The 21958-nt window shown below is 38.9% G+C and overlaps 1 protein-coding gene across 1 annotated transcript in view; it reads right to left on the bottom strand.

The window, feature by feature from the left end:
* Nucleotides 1-7716: 7716 nt before the first annotated feature.
* Nucleotides 7717-21958, bottom strand: part of SEMA3E (semaphorin 3E) — a 132878-nt gene continuing 118636 nt past the window's right edge. The window contains exons 15-17 of the mRNA XM_063396990.1: nucleotides 16273-16340; nucleotides 14659-14798; nucleotides 7717-13098 (exon numbers count right to left, since the gene is read on the bottom strand). Coding sequence (XP_063253060.1) covers nucleotides 12646-13098; nucleotides 14659-14798; nucleotides 16273-16340 — 661 coding nt within the window. The 3' untranslated portion in view covers nucleotides 7717-12645. The remainder of the gene's footprint in view (nucleotides 13099-14658; nucleotides 14799-16272; nucleotides 16341-21958) is intronic.

Consider the following 21958-nt stretch of genomic DNA (forward strand, 5'->3'; position numbering starts at 1 on the left):
TTTCTACTGCACTCTTTAAAAAACTGCTTCACTGTCCTGCACCTGCTTTGCATTCACTGGACTCCAGGATCAGAATCCCCCTGTACAGATTTACACAGGTTTTTTAACGTATACACCAGCTCCTATCCTGTGTAAACCTTGAGCCTCTCAGGCACAGATCTGGGAGAGGCAGCAGGAGCACAGCTATGGCTTGATCTTTGACACCTTCATTTCACAGCTCTCTTCATGTGAATCCAGCTGGGGCCTTGTGCTCCTTCCACAGTCCATGTTTCACATCTATGCACTGCAAAACACATTTCCATGCACACATTTGGTTGGTTGGGAGAGCAGAGAGTAAACAGAACTCAATGTGAAATCACCTGTGGATTCCAGCTGTTCCTGGAGTTTTCCAGCTGCAAGTACCATTATTCGTGCCCTAGGAACAGACTGTAAATAACTGTAAGACAATAAATTATTTCACTGCAGAGGTGAGATGTCTGCAGGCCATTTGTCAGAGGTGAGAGATTTTTGGAGTAGGCTGTGTAAGAACCAGAGCAGAGGACCTTGCATTTGGGTAAGAGGAGATGAAAACAGGCAGATAAAGTATCCCATTTTGTGGATTTTCTGTTGGGGCAAAGGCAGACTTGTATACTGTTACTGAGCCTAGAATTGTGGCAGATTGCATTTTAAATATATATCCCTGTATCTATTCCTGAACATTTCAGGTCTGTGTCCTCCTCTACTTACAGTCCAAGATGGAGACACATTCCTTTGTGTTTAATTGCTCATAAATTTTGACTGTTCCTGACAGATACAAATACAGGTGTTTAGTATTTTAAAGAAAAAAATTATTTGAAAGCTGTTCACTCTGATTCTTATTCAGGTTTGTTATGTTTTAACTCTACCAACAGAGTCTAAAGGGGCCATATGTCAGAGGGTTTTCTGAATTCTCCATTTCTGGACTTGCCTTACCCAGGTGTTGGAGCTTTTCTTTCTATTAATGAAGATATTTATGGTGCTCACTCAGTGCAGCAGTGAGAGTAGCCAGGCCAGCTCATGCAAGTGTTAGACACTTTTAATTTAGAGAAGTTATAACTTCTTAGGCTTAGCTTGTAAACATATTTATTCTACAGCATTATGTGCTAAGAGGTGTGTTTTGTGTATACATTGCACATGTTTACATGACCACAAATCCTCGTATATGTCCCTAACTCATACAGAGAGGGCGACACAAGGAAATAACTGAAATAATTCTGGAAATCAAATAGCTCTCAAACAAATGTGTGAGTTTTAACTAAAATAAATAAAAGCTTCTGATGCAAATGAAGTGCCATAGATCCTTTTTGCAATAGGAAATAGTTGATAAATTTTGCCATTTGTTTGCCTCCTCTTTCTGACGTGTGTAGTTGGTGCAAGTGTGTGATGTGTTTCAGGTGCCCTGGTCTGCAATGTCAGGTAACAAAAGTGTCATCAGTTGTTCTTTTCAAGAAGTAGGACACATATTACTGATTTGCTGAGCAGTAAAATTGCATCTTTGCCATTATCTCAGCTATGTGAAAAGAAATTGAGCTGTGCATCAGGAAAGAGAATTTGGAAAAAAATATACAGTAAAAAAAAAATATCTGAATGTGTTTGTCCAGATCTCTTTTCTGTGTATTTCTACAAATATTTAAATGGATTTTTGGGTTATGTTTGTTGGGTTTTTTTGGTTTTTTGTTTTTTTGTTTTTAATTTTAAGCCTTCAATCTATCTAAATATCAAATGACGTATGCATGCAATCTATTAGCATGCAGCAAAACTTAAAAAGATATATTAAGCATATGAGGTAGCTTTCAGAATGCCCAATGAGTTTTTCCCAAACTGGTTCACAGTTTGTGTTTCTCCATGACCAGACACATTGCCATGTAAATCTAATCCACTGCTGATATTTCTCTTTTAATATTATTAACCATGCCAAGTGTGCTAATAGATCGGTTTCAAGTTCTTCAAGTTAAATCCCTGATCTGAAGAAGAATCTCTCCCTGCTAAGAAGAAAATCTGTACCTGGTATCTGTGAAGTGCCTAGCATGGTGTTTGCTTCTAAGTGACACTTTTAAATACAATAATATTTTTCAAAATCTTCCCTGCAGAAATAAGGGGAACTCGAAAGACTGCTGACGCAAGAAAAACCACACTGAGATAGGAAGAGATTTGAGAACACAGTTACAGCAGAAAATTTCTAGCATAAAATCCTCATTTTCTGGGAATAGAATGCAGGTTTTCATTCAGAAAACACGAATTATATACTAGTTTTGCAGGTAAGTTGAAAATATTTTAAAATGACGGCATAAACAAAAATTGCAGGATTAGGAAAATGTCAAGGTACTAAAAGAAATAGCAGCTGTCTACAGGCATACTACTTCATGTAGTAATTATCTTTTAGTTCAGAAATTCCTGGCAGCTAATATATAATTACAACTTTTGCCTGTACTTTCACTAGAACTGGGCAATCTTGGGCTCTACAAGGTTCAGCTCATACCATCTGAAGCAGATTCCTATCATCTTTGTTATGAGCATGAGCCATATACGTGGCTTACACATACAGTAGGACTATGAATCCCAGATTTACAGAATCCTAGAATGTGGATGTGAAAGGCACCTGTAAAGGCCATGTAGTCCGACCCCTTTAACAGGGACAGGGAAAGCTTTCACTAGACCAGGTTGCTCAAGGCCATGTCTAAAGTGACCTTAATACTTCCATTGATGGAGAAACCACAACTTCTTTGGGCAACCTGTTCCAGAGTCTCACCAAAAAACAACAAAAACAAAAACAACGCACCCACAAAAACAAGAACAAAAACAAAACCCCCAAAAAACCCACAACTCCCCCCCCAAAAAACACCCCTTCTTTTATTCAATCTAAATTTGCATCCTTTCAGTTTAAAACCATTAGCTGCTGACACACTCTAATAAAAAGTCCTTCCCCATTGTTCTTGTAATCCCCCTTTGTGTATTGACCAAAATACTGTCTCCCCAAAGCTTTCTCTTCTCCAGGCTGAACTCCAGCTCTCTCAGTCCCTCTGCATAGAAGACTCTTTGCTCTATTGTTCTGCTCATTTTTGTGCCCCTCTTCTCAACCTGCTCCAACAGGTGTTTCCTGTGCTGGGGACCACAGGGCTGGATGCCCCAGGTGGGGTCACACAAGAGCACAGTAGAAAAGGATAATCACCTTCCTCGACCTGGCCATTCTTCTTGTGAGGTAGCCCAGGATAGGGTTGACTTTCTGAGCTGCAAGCCAACATGGACATGTCCTGTTGAATTTTTCTTCCCCTGGTATCCCCAATTTCTTCTCTCAACCAACCATGCCCCAGCCTGTCTGGATACTGGGGTTTGCCCTCACCCCAATGCAAGGCCTTGGACTTAACCTTGTTTAACTACATGAGTTTCTCATGAGCCACTCAAGGTCCCTGTGGATGGCATCCCTGCCCTCCAGCAAAGTAACTGCACCACTCAGTTCGGTGTCCCTCACATGCTGAGGTGCATTCAGTCTCACTGTCTGTCATTAATAAAAATATTGAAAGGTCTCAGTTTCAGTCCCCTGAGAGAAGCCATTTTTTACTGATCTCCTATTGGACACTGAGCCGTTGACTGTAACTCCTTGGATGCAACCATCCGTCTAGTTCTTTCAGGAACTTCCCCAGGAGAAGAGGGGGTGTGTTTGTGTGGGTTTACAACTGAATGAGTTGTGAAGGGGAGTGGCATTGGCATGATAAAAAGAACCATCCCACCTTTCAGGAAATGTCTCTTATCAGCCTCAAAGCCCAGCTTGTCATCTCTGGTAGTGAATGTTCGCCCCATCTGTCTTATGCAGACCTGAGTCTTGCCATTACACACCCCAAAACTCACATCCTCCCTCTCTGGGGGTGCAAATCTGGCTTTAGCAAAGCACCCTGTGGGGTTTTTATGAGTCATTAATGTTTCAGTATCTCACAATAACTAGCTCTTGCTGAAAGATACAAAATAAGTTTGTCTCCAAAGAAACTAAGAAGAAACTTCTTTAATTCTATTTCAAAGTAGCTACTTATTTCAAATTCAGCAGGTTGGTTTTACTTATTTCAGGTAAGAATCTTGTACTCATTAAAGAAAGACACCATCTGTGCTGCATAAATCACTGCCTTGACTATGCCCTTAATTATTCAGCCCTTGGTCTCTTTGCCTGCCTAGACCTTGTGTGAGGGAGCAGCCTTTGTTATGTTGATAACAGGAAGGTTCAGTTTCAGGTAAAAAGAGATTTCCCATATCATGGCTTTTGTTTAGGGCGACAAAAAATAGACTAATTGCTTCATTTGATACATGGTTTTAATGTGGCTTAAATCCACCAATTCTTATGGATGGACTGAATATGAGACAAGAAAGAGATCAGTCTCTTTTTCATCTCTCCTTCCTTTTAAGTCTGTTATAGCCTTATGTCTAGTGAAAGGGAAGCAAACCTACTTCCTCTATAGCCTGAATAGAACGGAGAATAACATGATTATTCTGCACCCTTTGAAAGTGTAGCTCATGTTCATATTTAGCTCCCACCAAGCTAATAGATTCATATATTCTCTTTTCCTGTGGCCTCTGTGTAATTGCAGTGTTGATGGCCCGCTCTGCAGTTGCTTTGCAGCTGAAAGCTCTGTGGAGCATGTGGCATCTGCTGACCAAAGATGCCATTCACTTAATTTTAATTCTGTGAACCAGCTTTCCAAGAGGGAAAATTCAAACTACAGAAGTCACTAAAAATATTTTTTTCCTGCCTCCTTCCCCTGCATTGCACAGTATCAAATGCAGTGAACTGTGAATGAGAAAGGGTTCCACAGATAGCAGTGCTCCCACAGCACCCTTTGCTCCTGCCATAGGGCATTTGCAATGCCCCCCACAAGATCTCTCAATCCATGTGCTAATGGCTGGGTCAGGCCAGAGCCACACAGGAACACACTGAAAACAACCAGTGGCAGGAATCTTGTCTCTGGGAATGTCCTCCCTGGCATGAACTGTGGATGTGGCAATCCTCTTGGCAGCTTTATCTCCACTGGCACCTGTTGAAGAGTCATGTTGAGAAATGCTGTGCAGTTCATACTGACCCTACATTCACCACCAAAGAGAGAACAAAGTCAGGAGAACCCAGAAAGGTCACTCTTGCAACTCCTTTTCCCCTGTGGTTTCCTAATTTGTGCACTTTAGGTACTTTGAAAAGGACACATGGGATGGAAAACCTTTTTTATCTTTTTTTTCATTAAGTAACAAAAATATGCTTCTGATTTTCTGGAGCATATTCTCTTTTCAATTAAAAGTGTCTCCACATTTCATGATCCATCCAGGCACAGGAATTATGATAAAAAATCACAACTCAAGGTCTTTTATAAAAGCTTCTGTGGGTGAGCAATTCTTACCATTACAGACACTAACCCCACACCAATATAAATAACTCACTGTCAAATATTCATCTGCCAGCTCACAATTCCCTGTGACAAGTGCAACATCTAATGAAATTTAGAAAACAGTGCCACAGAAATGTGGAAAACAGTCAAAAAGCCAGAGCACAGGACAGGATAATGTTCTAGGCTGAGGTAACCATAATTTTATTTATTGGAGGTCAAATTATATTTTTTTCATGTACACACTAAAAAAGGTCAGTGCACATTAAAAAAAGAATACTATATTTTTCAGATGATAAAAAAAAAAATCCCATCTCTGATCTTTTCCAAGATGATTAAAAGGCAGAACATAGAAAGGCAGATACTATTTGAAAGTTATATTTCAGGTTCATTAATATCTCTTTTTTACAGAAATGTGGTGCAAAAGTGTGTTAAAACTTGATTCCCCAGATTCTAAGCAAATCTAAATAATAATGGTTTCTTAAAATTAGTCTCTAATGAAATATGACCAATGAGAGATGACAGTATTTAAAAAAAATCAAAAAGTCTCTCTGAACAAAACTGGTCTGCAATAATATATTTTCTTGTTGAACGCTGTCAGTGTCACCCTCCCTGGGGACTTTGTTTAGTAGTTCTTTGTGGCAAAATTGGTAAGAAGTAGTTAGCATATTTTCATATATATTGATGGCTCTAGAATTTGGAGCATTTATTTTGAGACAAAAATCAGCTTGAAATATTTTTTCTAATTACCTGAAAACATCATTGTGGAGTTAATCTGAGAAATCCTCTCATTGTAATAAACATATCTTAAAAGGATAGATTGCAATTTAAAAATCTGTATTTTTTTCATCAACAATTAGAATGGAAAAAAAAAATTAAAATATAACCCCCCCAAACATACAGTCAAAATCTAATACCTTCTCCCTTCTCCCCTCCATCAAAAGAAAAAAAATCAAAGGAGCCTGAACAACTGCTGTTCTTGTGCTTTGAATACTAATATGGGCTGCACTCTGGTCTCCTTCTGACAAGACCATGAATGGGCATCACTGTAAAAAGAATTTATATTCCTTGACAAACTTACTAACCTCTGATTTTTCATTCTGACCCTCTTCCTGAAGTTTCCACTCTATAACAGGAATGGCTGTGGAGGCTGTGTTATAGTACCAGAAACCAAAGCTGCCCATGTAAAAAAAATATTGATTAGTACAAAGATTCCCTCACTCCCTGCTTTTGAAGCACGAGCTGGGGTCCCCCTGGTGATTTAGCTTGCCCACTCACCTGGCACTACCCTTCATTGCTGCAGCACGACACTGCACTGTGACATGGGGAGCTTTGGCCACAGGCCTTTTCTGCTCCTGTAAATAAGAGATGAAGGGATGCAAAAATGTATTTTCACCCCTCTGGTGGCTATTGTGAAGCTAAGCCAATTTCAAATGTAAAAAGCACTATCAAATGTTAATTTTTTTTTAATGATTGAAGAGTAATATTGTAACAAGTAAAACATTTAAGCAGAAGAAAATGCAGTAAATTAAATACTAATGATCTGTATGCTTGAGTCAAAGCTACAGGTGGAATATTTCCATTACCTTGATTATGATAAGGTCCACAGTGCATTCTTCAAGTTCTGATTAATAGCATTTTTTAATACACCTAGCAAATTAAAATGCAGAAAATACTCATGATACATTAATCATGCCCACTGGTCTGCAAATTTCATCTCTTATTATTGGGAAGGAGAGAAGACAATGAATTACAGCTGTTGTGGTTTATGATGATGATGTTTATTGACATCATTATGTGCCCTCACAGACATGCTTGAAGTCCAAGTTGAGTGGACTTGGCCAATGTGATTCTTCAGAGTGAGAAAAAATCATCATAAGCTATCTGCACGTATGTTGTACATGCTGAAACTCAAATTGACTGGAGATATTCTGAGAGTTTATATTTATAATTAACAAATGCAACCATATTAAATGTAATCCTAGACTGTTCTTCTCAAAACATAGCTTTCCAAGGGTGTGCAAAACCACTTTCAAAGGCACGAAGTTCTGCTGTTGAATTAACTGACACTGCAAGTAAAGAGATGTTTTGTTTCAATGGAGTTTTCTGTGTGTTGCCATTGGGGAAATCTACTGAAACAAGTTCACAAAGGCTCCTTAGCCCACAGGTGTCCTGAAACAGGACTTGTATTCCACCCAACCACTCATTGATCCAGGCTTCTCCTCCTGCAACTACAGGAGGTAGTTGCTAGGGGTGCTCCTTCTAGATAGGCAGAAGAACTTCAAGAAATCTAGGAACTAGGCAGACAAGGCTTCCATGCTCCAAGCTGGTTCCACTGTCCTGCTACTCTCATTTCAGAAAATTATGAGCACATGTGCACAAATGCCTAACAAAAAATTTCCTGGTTCAACATTATAGGAGAGCAATATCTCAAAGGAGCAAAGCTCTTTTGTGAAATGCAATTATGGTAATGGATTAGGTTGATGTTTGGCAAATGTTGTTCTTCAAAATGTGCATCACTGTAGAAAGCTGATTAACTCATAGTGACAAGAGGTTTACTTGACATTGCTAGCTCTGCCATCTTTCTGCTTCTAGTGCTAGTCAGATAACTTATTCCCTCAAAAAATTAAATTAATAATAAAAAAATCCCTCTTTCGAGTATAAATAATAAATATCACCCAAAGGGAAAACTTGCCAATCATGGCTTCATTTACAATAAATACTCATGTCAGCCAGACATTAATTCTCCATTAAAAACAGTAATTTGGTGAAGTGAATAGGATTCCAGGGCTGATAGGAATTGCAGGCATCCTGCTTGGTTACAGCTGTAGAAAAGCTCACTTTCAGTGCCTCTTATCTGGACAGTGCAGCTTTCAGAGGCATTTGTGCCTTCTGGACTCAGAGATATAAACTTGCATAAATAACTCCAGCCTCAGTGCTCCAAGGTAGAATGAGGAGATTTTTTTTTTTAAGAGGGAAACTGACTGACCAACATTTAGGAGAAAATTGATTTTTTTCCCCCGTCAGGGTTAAGACCCAGCCAGAAACCAAGTGCCAGTGCAGAAACTCACTTGCTCCCCAACCCACAGGATCAGGGAGAGGACTGGAATGGTAAAATAGAGAAAACTTGTGAGTTGAGATAAAGAAATTTTAATAGAGAAAGCAAAAGCCATGCACACAAGCAAAGTGAAGCAAGGAATTAATCCACTGCTTCCCATGGCAGGTAGGTGTTCAGCCATCTCCAGGACAGCAGGGCCTCATCACAAGTTAACAGTGACTTGGGAAGACAAACATCATTATTCCAAATTTTCCCCTAACCTCCTTCTTCCATTCACTTTATAAACTTACCATGATGTCATATGGTTTGGAATATTTTTTTGTGTCACCCGTCCCAGCCGTGTCTCCTCCCAGCCTCTCACGCATCCCCAGGTCCCTCACCAGTGTGGCAATATGAAAAGCAAAGAAAGGCCTTTGCTCTTGGTAAGCCCCGATCAGCAATAATAAAAATATATTAAAGAAAACAACAACAACAACAACAAAAAACAACCAAACCAAACCAAAACAAAACAAACCACAACAACAAAACCACTCAAAAAACCCCCCCACACAAAAAAACCCCAACAAAAACGAAACCCCAAGCAAACAAACCTCTCTGTATTATCAACCCTGTGTTCAGCACAAATCCAAAACATTTCCTCTCAGTAGCCACTGTGAAGAGAATTAACTCTACACCAGCCAAAACCAGCATACCCTCAAAATTTAAGAGAAAATAAAGGAAAAAGAGAAACTCTATAACTATGTAAATTATATTGAGTCAGGCACTTCTTCAACAATGATTGTAATTTGTTCTATTCAGGTACCTGAATAATTCCCCTTCGGGGCAATAATTTTTCTTGCTTGTCTAGAGAAGGAGATCTGTTTCAGCCTGCAGAAGAACAGTGTATATCCTAAAAGCCTGTTTTGAGATATACAAGCCAAGAGTTGCACATCAGGTCAACACTCTCCTGCCCTGATGTCCCAAGAGAATCTGAGAGCACAGTAGCTGGTACAAGGTGACAGTAATCTTACTGACAGCAAAAGAAAAGAGCAAAGCAAACAAGTGTTAATCCAAGTGCTCTGGATTTTCCTTTATCACAAAACAGGGCAGAGTCCAAAGCTTTATCCAAATTGCACCTTCTCAGTGAATTTCCACCAGTTATCATCTTCTGGGCTTAAGTGACCATGTTCCACTCTCAAAATACATTCATGCATCAGATAAACTATATTTACTCATTACCCTGTGCCACATTTCCCATTTGGCAACTCTATACACACATCTTTCTGTCCTTGTCTGTGGTCTCTGCTCATAAAATACACGGTGAAGGACATCTGTAATTAACAACGTGTGACTAGTGAGCTGCAGATAATCATGCTGTCTGGGGAAAACAATTTATAAGAAACAATACAGATTATTTCAGCCAAATATGGTTCTTAATTATATTTATAATTTGACCACTTCATGCACATACAAAATACATCAAACTCATAATGATAAGAAGCAGACAATGGCCCCCAAATATACAAAGAAGCATTTTAAATTACATTGTGGTAAATGCACATTTGTGCCTATCCTTCCAAAATACATTGTCACTCTTTCTCTTCTTCCATAGATGTCAGAGCACTCTTTGAACAAGACCTTGTAGTTCTGAATTCTCACAGGTGTTGCAACCATGAAAGGTGCAAAGTGTAAGCTAAAAATTTATGTTTAAAAGACAAATAAAGAGGTAATGCAATTCTCCACATGTAAACACTAAAGGGATGAGTAGCTAAAAATATACACTCTCATATTAAATCAAGAATCTTGATTTCCATATAACATGATTTCCACCTGAAATCTCGGAGAATGAGACACAAAGTTATATTTGTTCCATGAGGCTGAGATGCTATAATTTCTTTCTAATAGTTCATTAATGATACATCTAGCATGAGGTACTTGCAAATAAATCAAAAAGTAAAAAATATCTCCCATTGTTCTTTAAATAAAGGGGACTCCATAGTTCATCAGAAAAGGATTTTTGTAGTGTTTTAGAAGTTTTTCACCAAGGGTGTCAGTGAAGTTTGTATAGGGGACTAAGTTTAGATCAGGGATGCTTGTTCTGTGTGTGTTCACCACCACAACTCTCAGTACTGGTGCTTTCCATACAGCTGTAATCAAACAGGAGATCCTAAATGCAACTAAGTTCCATTAAACTGTCCCAGAAACTGAGTTTATCCAGACTCCTCTTTCAGATCAAAGCTAGCAACTGCATGAATTCATGCAAGGATCTGCAGAGTGTCCAGTCCCATCCCTTAGAGAGATATTGTAGCTAAAGGAAGTGCAAACCCTCAGATACACTGATTCCCTTAACAGGCTGATGAAGATTCTGCTGCTGCTATACCCGCACCAGGTGAAACCCTGTTTTCCTCACACTCTGGTTGCTGACAGTGTGCTCCTTCCAGACCTCGAGTCAGTCTCTGCTCCCAGAGGAGCACAGCAAAGCTCGCTGCTCCTGCCAGCAGCTGTGAGCTCCTCTCACAAACAGCCTGCTTGGAAAACACTGGGTTAGCACTGACTGCTGCCTTTGGTAACACAGCAAACCACGAATCCCTGTTACCCTGGCTGTTAATTCCCATTTGGCCTGGGTTAGAAGCTGAAGATCAACATGAAACTCTTTGTAGATGATGAATCCCTTCTATATTTTCTTCATGGCATAAAAATTTGGATCAGCTTGGCTATTTCCCCTATTGGCATCAAGTCCTTATTTGAGAAGTTAACTAATTTGTGACTCATTCGTGTTTACATTTAATTTGTATTTATACTTAACTTGCGTTTAACTTCCCTTTCTTATTTTAAATTTTCGATTTAAAAAGAAAATCCAGTTAATATTGTAATATTAGACTTCTCTACCATGAAATGCTAGATTTTCCACATTTTTGGGATCTGGTTAATTATAGCAAGCCTTTCTTAAAGAAATGTATGTATACATATGTATGCTTTTTTGTTTGTTTGTTTCTTTTCTTTATGTCATTCTTGAAAGACCTAGACTGTAAGCAACTTAGTTCTTTTGATGTCCTTTCCTGATGTCATTCACAAAAGGAACAAAGCAGCCCTTTTGAATAGAGATCACACATCAGAAGAAGTTTTATTCAGAACCAGATTCTGAAACTGTAGAAACACAGCTGCATAATGCTGGTTTTGTTTTTAATCTGCATCCTAACTTTTTATGACTGCATTTTACCCCAAACACATGTTAACATAAAGCATCACTTATTTAAAATGTTGCCTTTCCAGGAAAAATTGCTTCCAACAATGCCATCTAAATTTGTGACTTTAGCACATGGAGACTAAAAGTGTCTGCTGAGAGCAAATCAGCTGGGGATCTCGGTAACACTTCTTTGCTTATATATATATTCCTTCAGAAAAGTAATTTAAATATCGGGTTTCTCTCTCTTTTGCCACAAGAGGGCGATCCCTTAACTCGTGTCACCACTAAGGCAATGTACAGACACAAGATCGACTCGTTTTCTATCTAAACCATTTTTTCAACTTCTTATATATATTTCAACTTCTTTAGCTTCTTAAAGCTAAATGGATGAATTTCATTCTGTCTCTGTTCTCAGCATGCATGTGGCTTACATGATGTTAGCAGTCAATATCATTTAGCTGTGGGAGCACACTGCGCTTCCTAAATGGCTGATTCTGAAAGAAAAGGTGGGAAGCAAATAGGATTTCCCCTCATTATCTTTAAAAGTGGCAGTAGACTGTATTAACACAGCTTACTGTGATAAACTCAGACAGGTCACAATCAAAAGGAATAAGATCTTCAGACGTGCTGCTTTCAGAAGCATGAGAAATTTGTGAATCAAAGAAAAGATATGTATTATACTTTTCATCCGCTTGTGAATGTTTAGCTATTTGAATTTGTTAAATATGCCATCATGTGCAACAATATACAAGCAAGCACGATCCACACAGGAAACTGATTCAAGCACTCAGAATTTGAAGATTGTCACGTCCTCCCTAATGCAAAACTCTGATTGAATTTACTTACTTAGAACCAGACAATTGGGAAGATTTTGTTTAAAATGCTTCTAAACAGTCATCATGAGTGTACAATATAACTTACCATAGCATTTTTGTTTTCAGTCCCAATATTTTACATATATAAACCTGTGAAATTTACTCAAACCAAGACAGATTTCTCCCTCTTAAGTCCAAATAAAATTTTGCTCAGAAACTGGATTTTGTCCATCAAGAGTCAGCTATGTTCCTGGGCAACCGGTAATGCTCTGGCCTGATCCTTGCCTTCTTCTCCTGAGGGCTGGCATACTTCCACTTGGATGGAGACATTTTCAGCTTTTTTCTCTTCTTGTCTGTACACCACACCTTTTCACAGTATTCTTCCACCCTCTGGAAGTTGCTGTAACCTATCAGTTGAAGAAATTCCTTGTACCATGGCTTTGAAGCCTGAGGTATACTGCTCTGCATTGGGCATGGCATTTTGTGAGGGATCTCCTCCTCATAGTCTTTATTGAACATTTCATCTACACGTTCTTCCTCGACTACTTCCAGAGTGATTTTCCTGACAGTGTGAACAATGCTGTGCTCCACTGTCTGACAAAAATAAGTCCCTGCATCCAGTCGATGCAGCTTCAGGAATAAAAGGCCAAGGTCCATTTTTATTATTCTATCATCAGTCTTCACCTGAAAAAAAAAACAACATAAAATGCAGTTATATAGCACAGGTCTTTGCTATTACAATGACCACAATTATTTCTGAACTGTACTTTCATGACTGTAATATTAAATTTCGAGAGGAAGATTAGAGATCTACAAATTTTTAATTCACTGTGGTTTTGTAGTAACAAAAATATTTACTTGAAGTAAAAAAGAGATTGAGTTGTAAATGGAGAGCAATCAAAAGAATCTGGGAAGCATGGAAGAACACACAGTGGAGCAGACAAACCTGTATTTTAATTGCAGAGGGAAATAAGTTAGAAACATGCAAATAATCTACTGGATGGAAAACAAAAGTTCATTTTCCAGCTGACCTGTGATACGGATCCCTGTGAATTCTCTTATAGACTGGTATACTTTTTGAGGAGACATTCATAAAAGTATTTCCACATCTAACTGCAGGGCCATTGTGATCTTAAAGCCTCAGTTCTGAGTCTGCTGTTCAAGTTCCTCCTACAGCTCCTGAGGGTTACACCATTGACTAAGAGACATTCACAGATGTTGGCAGGCAGGGAGCACTGAGCTGTCTAATCCAGCAGCACTCCACAAATGGAATGGCCAGGAAAATGGTATCCTAGCTTTTCATTTAACAGTAAGGTGATGAATTTAAGCAGAAGCACTGAGAGATGAAGAAGCACTGAAGAGAAGGACTTGGGGTACAAGGATGAAGAACTGGATGAGAGCTGGCCATGTCCACTTGTAGACCTGTGCTGTATAACAAGAAGTGTGACCAACAAGTCAGGGGAGGTGATTCTCTCCCTCCACTCTGCTGTGGTTAGCCCCCACCTGAAGGGTTTCATCCAGCTCTGGCATCCTCAGTACAAGGCAGACATGGACCCATTAGAGTGGGACTGGAAGAGGGTCACAAAAAATGAAGAGAGAAATGAGGCACTTCTCCTATGACAAAAGAGAGATCTGGGGTTGCTCAGCCTAAAGGAGAGGAGGTTTCAGGTTTTTGACCTTTCAGTTCTGAGAGGGGGCTTATAAGAAAGATGGGGATGTTTTACCAGGCCCGATAGTGATATATCTATGCTGTAGTGCTAGATACATTAATGTGTATCAGAGAGGTATTGAGGAATAAATACAAAAGCACTTATGAAGCACTTTCATAATGGTAAAATACATGTAAAAGAGGCAGAGAATCAATCCACCAATACTCATTTGCAAAAATTGTGTTATAAATGGATGAGGCAACAAGAATGAATAGAAGTAAAGCTAGACTAATACTGGAAATAATACATACACATTTCATCCCTGTAACAACATACCAAGTGATGGATTTTCCTTTGTTTTGAGGCCTTAAATTAGCTTCACTACATGTCTAACATCTGCATTCAATATGTTGAATGCAAACACCACTTGAAATTCTCAGGTGTATTAATTCGAGAGACCAGATGAACATATTGACTTTCCCTGACACCCACATGCATCTCAGCAACTGGTGGCAGATATTCAGTGAAGATGTAATGTTCCTAATAACAGGCTCTTTTATTGTAAAAAGATCTATTCTTATAGACTTATATTTACCTCTTCCTTCTTAGTTTCGTGTGCTCGCTGGACCAACCAGATGACTTTTGCTTGTAAGGTCCGAGGGGTGCACTCCAGGAGGGTGCTGTTGTACTCTATTCCATAAACAAGTCGCTCCTCAGTCTTCTCCAGAGCTTCACCTGGAGAGGAAACAAATGTTCCAAAATGTGTCACTGCAAGTACTTGCTACACTCCATGTTCAGGGTATATTTACTTTTAAGAGTAAAGCTTAATTCAGATCCGACCAGACAGTGAGTGAAAAGTAATGTCTAATGAAGATTTGACCTGCTAAATGAATTTTCCCATCATCCCAGGCTTTCACAGCATCTGACCAAATTGTGCTGTGACTCACCTATTGCAGAAAAACAGATCTCAGCCTTTCACACTGCTAATTGCTTGTGCCTGGTTCTTATGAATAGTAAATTTCATTTTCACTCAGTAAAAAAGGAGGATTTGATACATGTTTAAATATAATAAAAATTCAAATTTTTTAGGGGTAAGTACAGCACATAACTGTTTGCAGAATGATACTATGAATATTCTAACCAATATTATACATATTCATGCTATACGTGTGTTAATTGAATGTACAGTTTGGGCCCAAGGATGCTAATTAAAACAAGGTGAATGAATTAAATAATAATTTTATTCTGGTTTTCAATCTAACAAAACATCTGGAGGAGGATAAACTAGTTGTTACACTGGATAAAACTAATTGCCTCATTCATGAAAGCATCTTATTTCATAATAGTGAGAAAGATTCTTGAGCCCAAATAGCTTTATATCCTAAAAAAAACCCCAAACCCATTATTTTATATAATTTTGATTTCTCTGTTGTATTTCAAACTTGTGGAAGAATTAGTACCTAATATTGAAATATACTTTTCCAAAACATATATTATCCTTCAATGGACTTCATTTTTAATGAAGCTTTTTCTGGTAAGAAATACATATATACACATACACACACACACATATATATATAATTTAAAATAGTGTCTCTCTAGATATCATTATAGAGGACTATGTTTTATTTTCTTCTTCTGTAAATGTATTGTGTATTATCCTGCAAAATACAGAGGATTTCCAGGCAATTGTTTTCTTTCTCTTTTGGTATTCCCAATATCCTTGTTTGAAATCCTCCCTCTACAAGGTTTGGATAACAGCATTAGACACAGTACTCTATCTTTTTTTTTAAGAGAAAACTTGCTTGTAAGTACACAATTTTGTTGTGTTGTGTCACTGTTCATGCCTGTGCATAAATTCTAACTGTCCTGACTATTTCATACACATTTCAGCATGCAGCTGCATTGTTTCTTATCCCTGCCTCATCTTTCTGCATTTTTTTTTCTGTTGGAAGCCATTGGGATGCATTCTCCACACCTTTAGTCTGAATGTCAGTGCTGTAGGACCACATGAACATTTTGGGATGCACCTGACCTGCCACTGAGGCAGTCACCCTTAGACCTGGATGGCAGGGGCTCAGCCCCATGGCTCTTAGAACATTACAGGAACATGCCAGTGAAAAACAGCAGTGAGATCATGCTCTTGGCATACTCTGTGCTGGCTGTTCCAGGCCTTTACAAGCAATTTGTAGGTGTGTGAATAGCTCACCAATGAACTGCTGGCCAAAGCACTGCTGCGCTGCATTGCCGTGCCGAACATCTTGTCTGCGGAAACGTCTGGAGGGGAAAAAGTGGAATTATTTGAGAGAAAATGTTTGGCTCACATGTTGTTGGGTTTATGTTCAGCTAGAGTTCATTAAAAACTTAAGGAGTTAAACCTTGATTGCTAACAATTTACCATTGTTGTGAGAAGTATTCATTTATAAATCCATATTTTGTCTCTACTCAACCTACTGGGAGTCATGGGTCTGAAGAAAGAAACACACTTGTCTGGAGAAAAGGCACAATTATGTGTCCATTTTATATACAACTATACTGATATTATAAATGCTGAAAGAAGATCCTTTGAACTGTCTGGGTAACATTCAGTCACAGGGACCTTTAGCCTCTCTTTGGGTTCTCTCTCTCTCCAGAAAGGAAGGATTTTTTCCTTTCTTAATTTAGAACATTTTTCCATCTATGTGAATGGTATTTCTTTTATCTTTCGCTTTCTCTCTCTCTCTCTTTTTTTTTTTTTCACTTGAGAATCTCAACGTGTGGAGGAAGTACTTTATTTTATTTCACCTTTGGAACAGACAGTTACTGAGCTCATTTTTCTCAACAGGGAAACAGGCACATTCATGAATACCCATGCCTAGAAAGTGAACTGGTGGCAGAACTGTGGTCAGAACCTGTGAGCCCTGTTTTTGACCTGGAAATGATACAAGTGCTTTTGAAAGAAAAATCATCCTGACTTTTGAGGTTTGAGTTTTTATTGCATTAAAAAAAAAAAAAAAAAAAAAAAAAAAAATAAAAATAAAAAAAAAATAAACATGATTATATGGTGCATTCCCAGAAGAATTGTGCTTTCATATAGCATTTTTTTTCCTTGAGTGTCTCAATAAATAAAATTAAGATTGTTTACTTGAGAAATAAAAGAGCTTTGGAATGCTGTATCTTGCTAGATTAGTATGTCCAACAACCAGAGATTTAGTTTTTCTACGGATACCTTTTGTGTATTTACATAAAGAGTAAATCTACACAACTTTCCCAATGCCATACATAACAGATGAACAAAAGAAATATGCAGTACATCAAATCTTACACAGTAGGTATGTGTACAGTATCAATTAAGTTAGAAACAAACAAAGCCAGAGTTCTGCTTTCTTTGCATTTAACAGTGAAATAAGGTTATTCTCCAGTTCTATGTGAACCCAAAGGACAAAATTTTGTCACAAATAGAATTTATTGAAGCTATTTAGATAACCACTATCCAAAGGTCTTGTCCATGGATGTTACTCATTTCATTTTTAATCTGGCTGTAGACAGTCATTATTTTCTGAGTTCTGTCACCCATATGAACTTCTGATCTACAGTTCTTGGTGGACCAAGATCACAGCTTTAACTTCCATTGATATTCAGAGAAGAACCAGAGTTTTTCCATTTTGTTTCAGGGGAATCTGGAAATACAGTGGAGACTGCATCATGTTTTTAGGAAGAAATGCCAAAAAGACTTGTATCCTACTAAATAAAAACAGAGATTCTGAGGTACCAACTGGGACTTATTCTGCCCTGGGTGTTGTCATTGCAATGTGTAGTGTCAGTACTGACAAATGCTGCCACCAGCTTTGCAAGTCTGGATATGTAGATTACTCAGAAGAGACATTCTCTTGCACAAATATGCATAAACACTATAGGATATATATTAGCCTTTAAAAAAAACCAAACAAGACAATCCTGCTGCTGTCAGGCCCGACGGCCCTATCAAGCAGGAACAGGACAGGTAGCAGGCATGTTCTGTTTACTCATCAGTTCCTAAAGATCACTATAAAGCTAAAAAAATCCTAGTTCTGAACAGCAGGGTTATTTCTGCATTTGTCAGAATCATTAAAGGAAAAAAAGTTTGTTTGATGGAATTTTACTGTTGCAACTTTGAAAACTGGGGAGGATACAATTATCAGTGCCTTCACTTGCTATTTTCTCAAATAGAAGGAAAAATGGAGAGAGGTGCTGAAAGAGAGGGAGATAATGGGAGATAAACTCATTTTACAAATACTGACATAAGCCTTTTTTCTTAGAAATGATTTTGCTCAGAATTCTGTGAATAATAGAGTATCAGAAAATCCCTGAGATAAATTACTGTAAGGAACAATTTTCAGTGATTAACAAATGTACCAAATGTAGGGAAGTATCTTTTGCAATCTATAATTTCTATTAATTAAAAGCTATTAATTTAGATTTCAGCCCTTAACTCTGTGCTTTCAGGAACCTAGTAAAAATGATCTGCAAGAAAGCAATACAATCATCATCATCATCATATCTACCATCACCACATTTTTCATTTTTCTTTGTTATTTCCCAGGAATGTATAAGGCAAAATCAAAAAGTCTTGGGAAGAAAAGGCACCACTGTTATTTGCATAAGTAAATCAGTACACGGCGTGCTTGCTGCTGGAGTGGGTAATGGAGAAAGAAGCCAGAGAGGGAGAGGAGGCAGGGGAGACACTGTCAGCTTCTAAAAATTAGCTGAAGAATCACACTATGCCTACCCAAGTTCAAAGAAATTTTCTAATTACCTTGGACCTTTTTCAGCCTGGATGGTGAGCTGGTACAGCAAAGAATTTCACTTGTAAAATTTAGTTCTTGTTTAGAAAAATATTGAACCTGCCTAAATCAGATTGCAGAGCTAAGAGAGAACCTAAAGCATCTAACCCTCTGCTTTCCCAAGTGTACTTCCTGAAATTTCAATGCAAGAGAAATTCCTTCTGCCATCGAAGGCATTTGCAGTATTCAGGAGCCTTACACCTGTAATTACCATGGAAGTGTGGTGTGCTTTGCTGTCAGCATCAAAATATGGGATTTTGGACTTAATTTTTTATTTTTTTCTTAACTAAATCCTACATTTAATTAGTTATCCAGGATATACATGTACAAGGAACTACAGACTTTCACAAATTAAAAAATTAGTATCAGATGCCAAGCATAGGGTTTTTGTATTTATACTTCATTTCTCTCTAAATCCATTACATGCCTTAGTTGACAGATTTCCATTTAATGTTTCTCTAAACACTTGCTGTACCTTGGAGGCATCAGGATCTAAAGCAGACAGTATTTGGATCAAAGTGGGGACGGCACATTGCACATTCCTGCCCCAATTCAACCCTTCACCAGTAGAACTGGAAATAAAAAGAAGGCTCTGAGCAGAGCCCTTACCCAGGAGCAGCACTGCTCTTATAAATCAAAAGTCTACCTTAATGTACAGCACAAAGGCCACATCTGAGCAGAGACAGGTGGTATTGGGGCCAGCTCAGGTGTGTTGCAATGTAAGGCACAACTCCATGACTCCACTGAAGGGACAAACATCAGGAACAGGAGAAACAAGCACTGTGGTGGTGTGCTTTTCTTTGTGCGTATTTTTGTAAACCCTGGTGAATGGTTTGTTCCTATTTTTCCCTGACATGTATGGTTTTACCCAAGGTTTTCTCTTCCCTCGCCCAGTTGTCATTCATCCCCTAGACCCACCTGTTACCTCATCTACATAATGTCAATCCTCCCTAATTCCTACCCCTTGTTCTGGAGAATTCCCTGTCAGTCCTAAACCTTTCCCTGGAATTCTCCTATTCCATGAAGCTCTGTTGGTCCATGTGACCCTTTCCATTCTGTTTGTCTTTCCTGTTGGTTGTCATATTTTGAGTCCCTCCTTAATCTCCTCCCCATTGTACCTCTGATTGGCTGAAAAACTGTGTCCTCCCCCTGTTCCTCCCGTGTTTATAAGACTGTGAAAGCGTGAGGTTTTGGGTTTTTTTCATCTCTTCCTCCAGGGAAATAAACTGCTTTGAGAAGCACCCAAGAGACCCCTCTCTGTTCTCGGCCCCCCCTGTTTTTGCCCCAGTCCCAGATGCAGAACCTCGGCTGCTGTGGCGAGCAGCCAGCCCTGCTCTGCACCGCCACTAGGGTCAAAGCCTGACCCGCGGGCTGGGGGCCTGATATTTCTGGGCCTTAGAGATTTTAGCCTCCTGCTAGCTGCTAACTCCTTCCCCAAGGGAAAGGTTTCTTAAGAAAGCTTCTTCCCAAAACAATCTTGGCAAAACAACTATCCTTTCCCTGTAAGATCTTCTCCAGGTGTTGTTTGCCTTTCTGGTTTTCAGGGAGAATCGAATTTGGGTCTCCCACTTGGTAGGCAGGGACTGGAGCTACTACACTACTTGGGAAGGTAATTTTGGGAAAGGTTAGTTGTTTTGCCAAGATTGTTTCTGGAAGAAGCTTTCCTAAGAAACTTTTCCCTTGGGAAAGGAGCTAGCAGCTACCAGGAGGCTAAAATCTCTTAAAGCCCAAAAACATCAGGCTCACAGGGAGTGGCCACTCTAGGCATGTTCCAGGGAGTGTGAGCTAGCTGGGTTTCTCTGGCCTGCAGTGTCACAAACACTCTCACTCTCTTGCCTTTTCCTGTATATTCTTCACGTGGTACCTGATAGGAAGCAACCTAAAACAACTTCTGTACACATCCCTAGTACCTCTCCCTGCCTCTCCATGTACCACACAGTTAGTGTAAGGTCTTAAATTTGAAATGCTCTGAGCTTCAGCTGTGACCTAAAGTGAACAAAGCAAATGCCATTCATGCCTCTCAACATTGTTAGTCTTGCTGGCTGTTCCCCAAACTCTGATATGGAAAACAAGTTTTGCAGACTTCAAGAACATTCAATTGAGTGCAAATCCCCTCTCCACTGCTGCAGTGCTTATCTTAAGAGAAGGAGCAAGATAGCAGCAGTATTTTCTTCTTTTAGATGCTGATCTGCTGAATGTTGGAGAGGTAAGGCACAGGAAGGTGCCTGAGGTGCTTCTCATATCACTCCAGGCTGGATAAATCTGTTTTCAGGGAACTTAAAGGCTGCTACTCTGGAAATTGTCTTAGGTGAGAAACATGTATAACAGAGTCCAGGCCTCAGTGAGTTTCTCTCATCTTTTCTTAGACAACAAGTAGCCTGCACAACATAAATGGTGACACTGCTAGCAAGATAAAAGGCTGCTGGGAAATTTTTAACACCCACTCTCCCCTTCCTTCCCAAATGACTTTTACATCATTAGATGTGTAACCCATATGCTTTGCAATTATGATAATCCAAATTCTACTTATACAGTAGGACATTAATCTCCCTGGCCCACTATATCACTTCTTTCTTAATCCAGGGCCTCAAAATTTTAACCAGACTCATCTCACTCTGAGCAGTCAACCAGAGCCCACTTCTTCCCTTCAGGTCTGTTCACAAAAGGCACAAGAAAACTATGCAGTACTGCTTGTAAAAGCTGTGTAGGTTATCCTCCTTGGTTTAACTCATGTCTTAGTGCAGTAAATCCAAGAGATTCTTCGTTATGCTGACTCACAGACTGTGTTTCTCATTTGTACTTATAAATGTGCCTTATCCAAAAAATGTTAGTAAAGGTGACATGACTGTATTAATTATCTTTTATAAAAACTTATGGGAGTGTCTGCTATGGCTGACAATAGTCAGCCTGCATTTGAGTGCATCCAGGTTCATGGATATGTTCACAAAATATGCCAGATGAAAAATAAATAAGTACAAAGCTCCATATTGCTGATTTTCCTTAACAAACAACAATACATTTAGGATACCATGACTTGGTTTGGCCTTAACCATTTCCACCAGTTTTCAAAACTCTCTCTGGAATTTATTAAAT

The sequence above is a fragment of the Prinia subflava genome, chromosome 4 (assembly GCF_021018805.1).
Source record: "Prinia subflava isolate CZ2003 ecotype Zambia chromosome 4, Cam_Psub_1.2, whole genome shotgun sequence".
NCBI classification, from domain to species: Eukaryota; Metazoa; Chordata; class Aves; order Passeriformes; family Cisticolidae; genus Prinia; species Prinia subflava.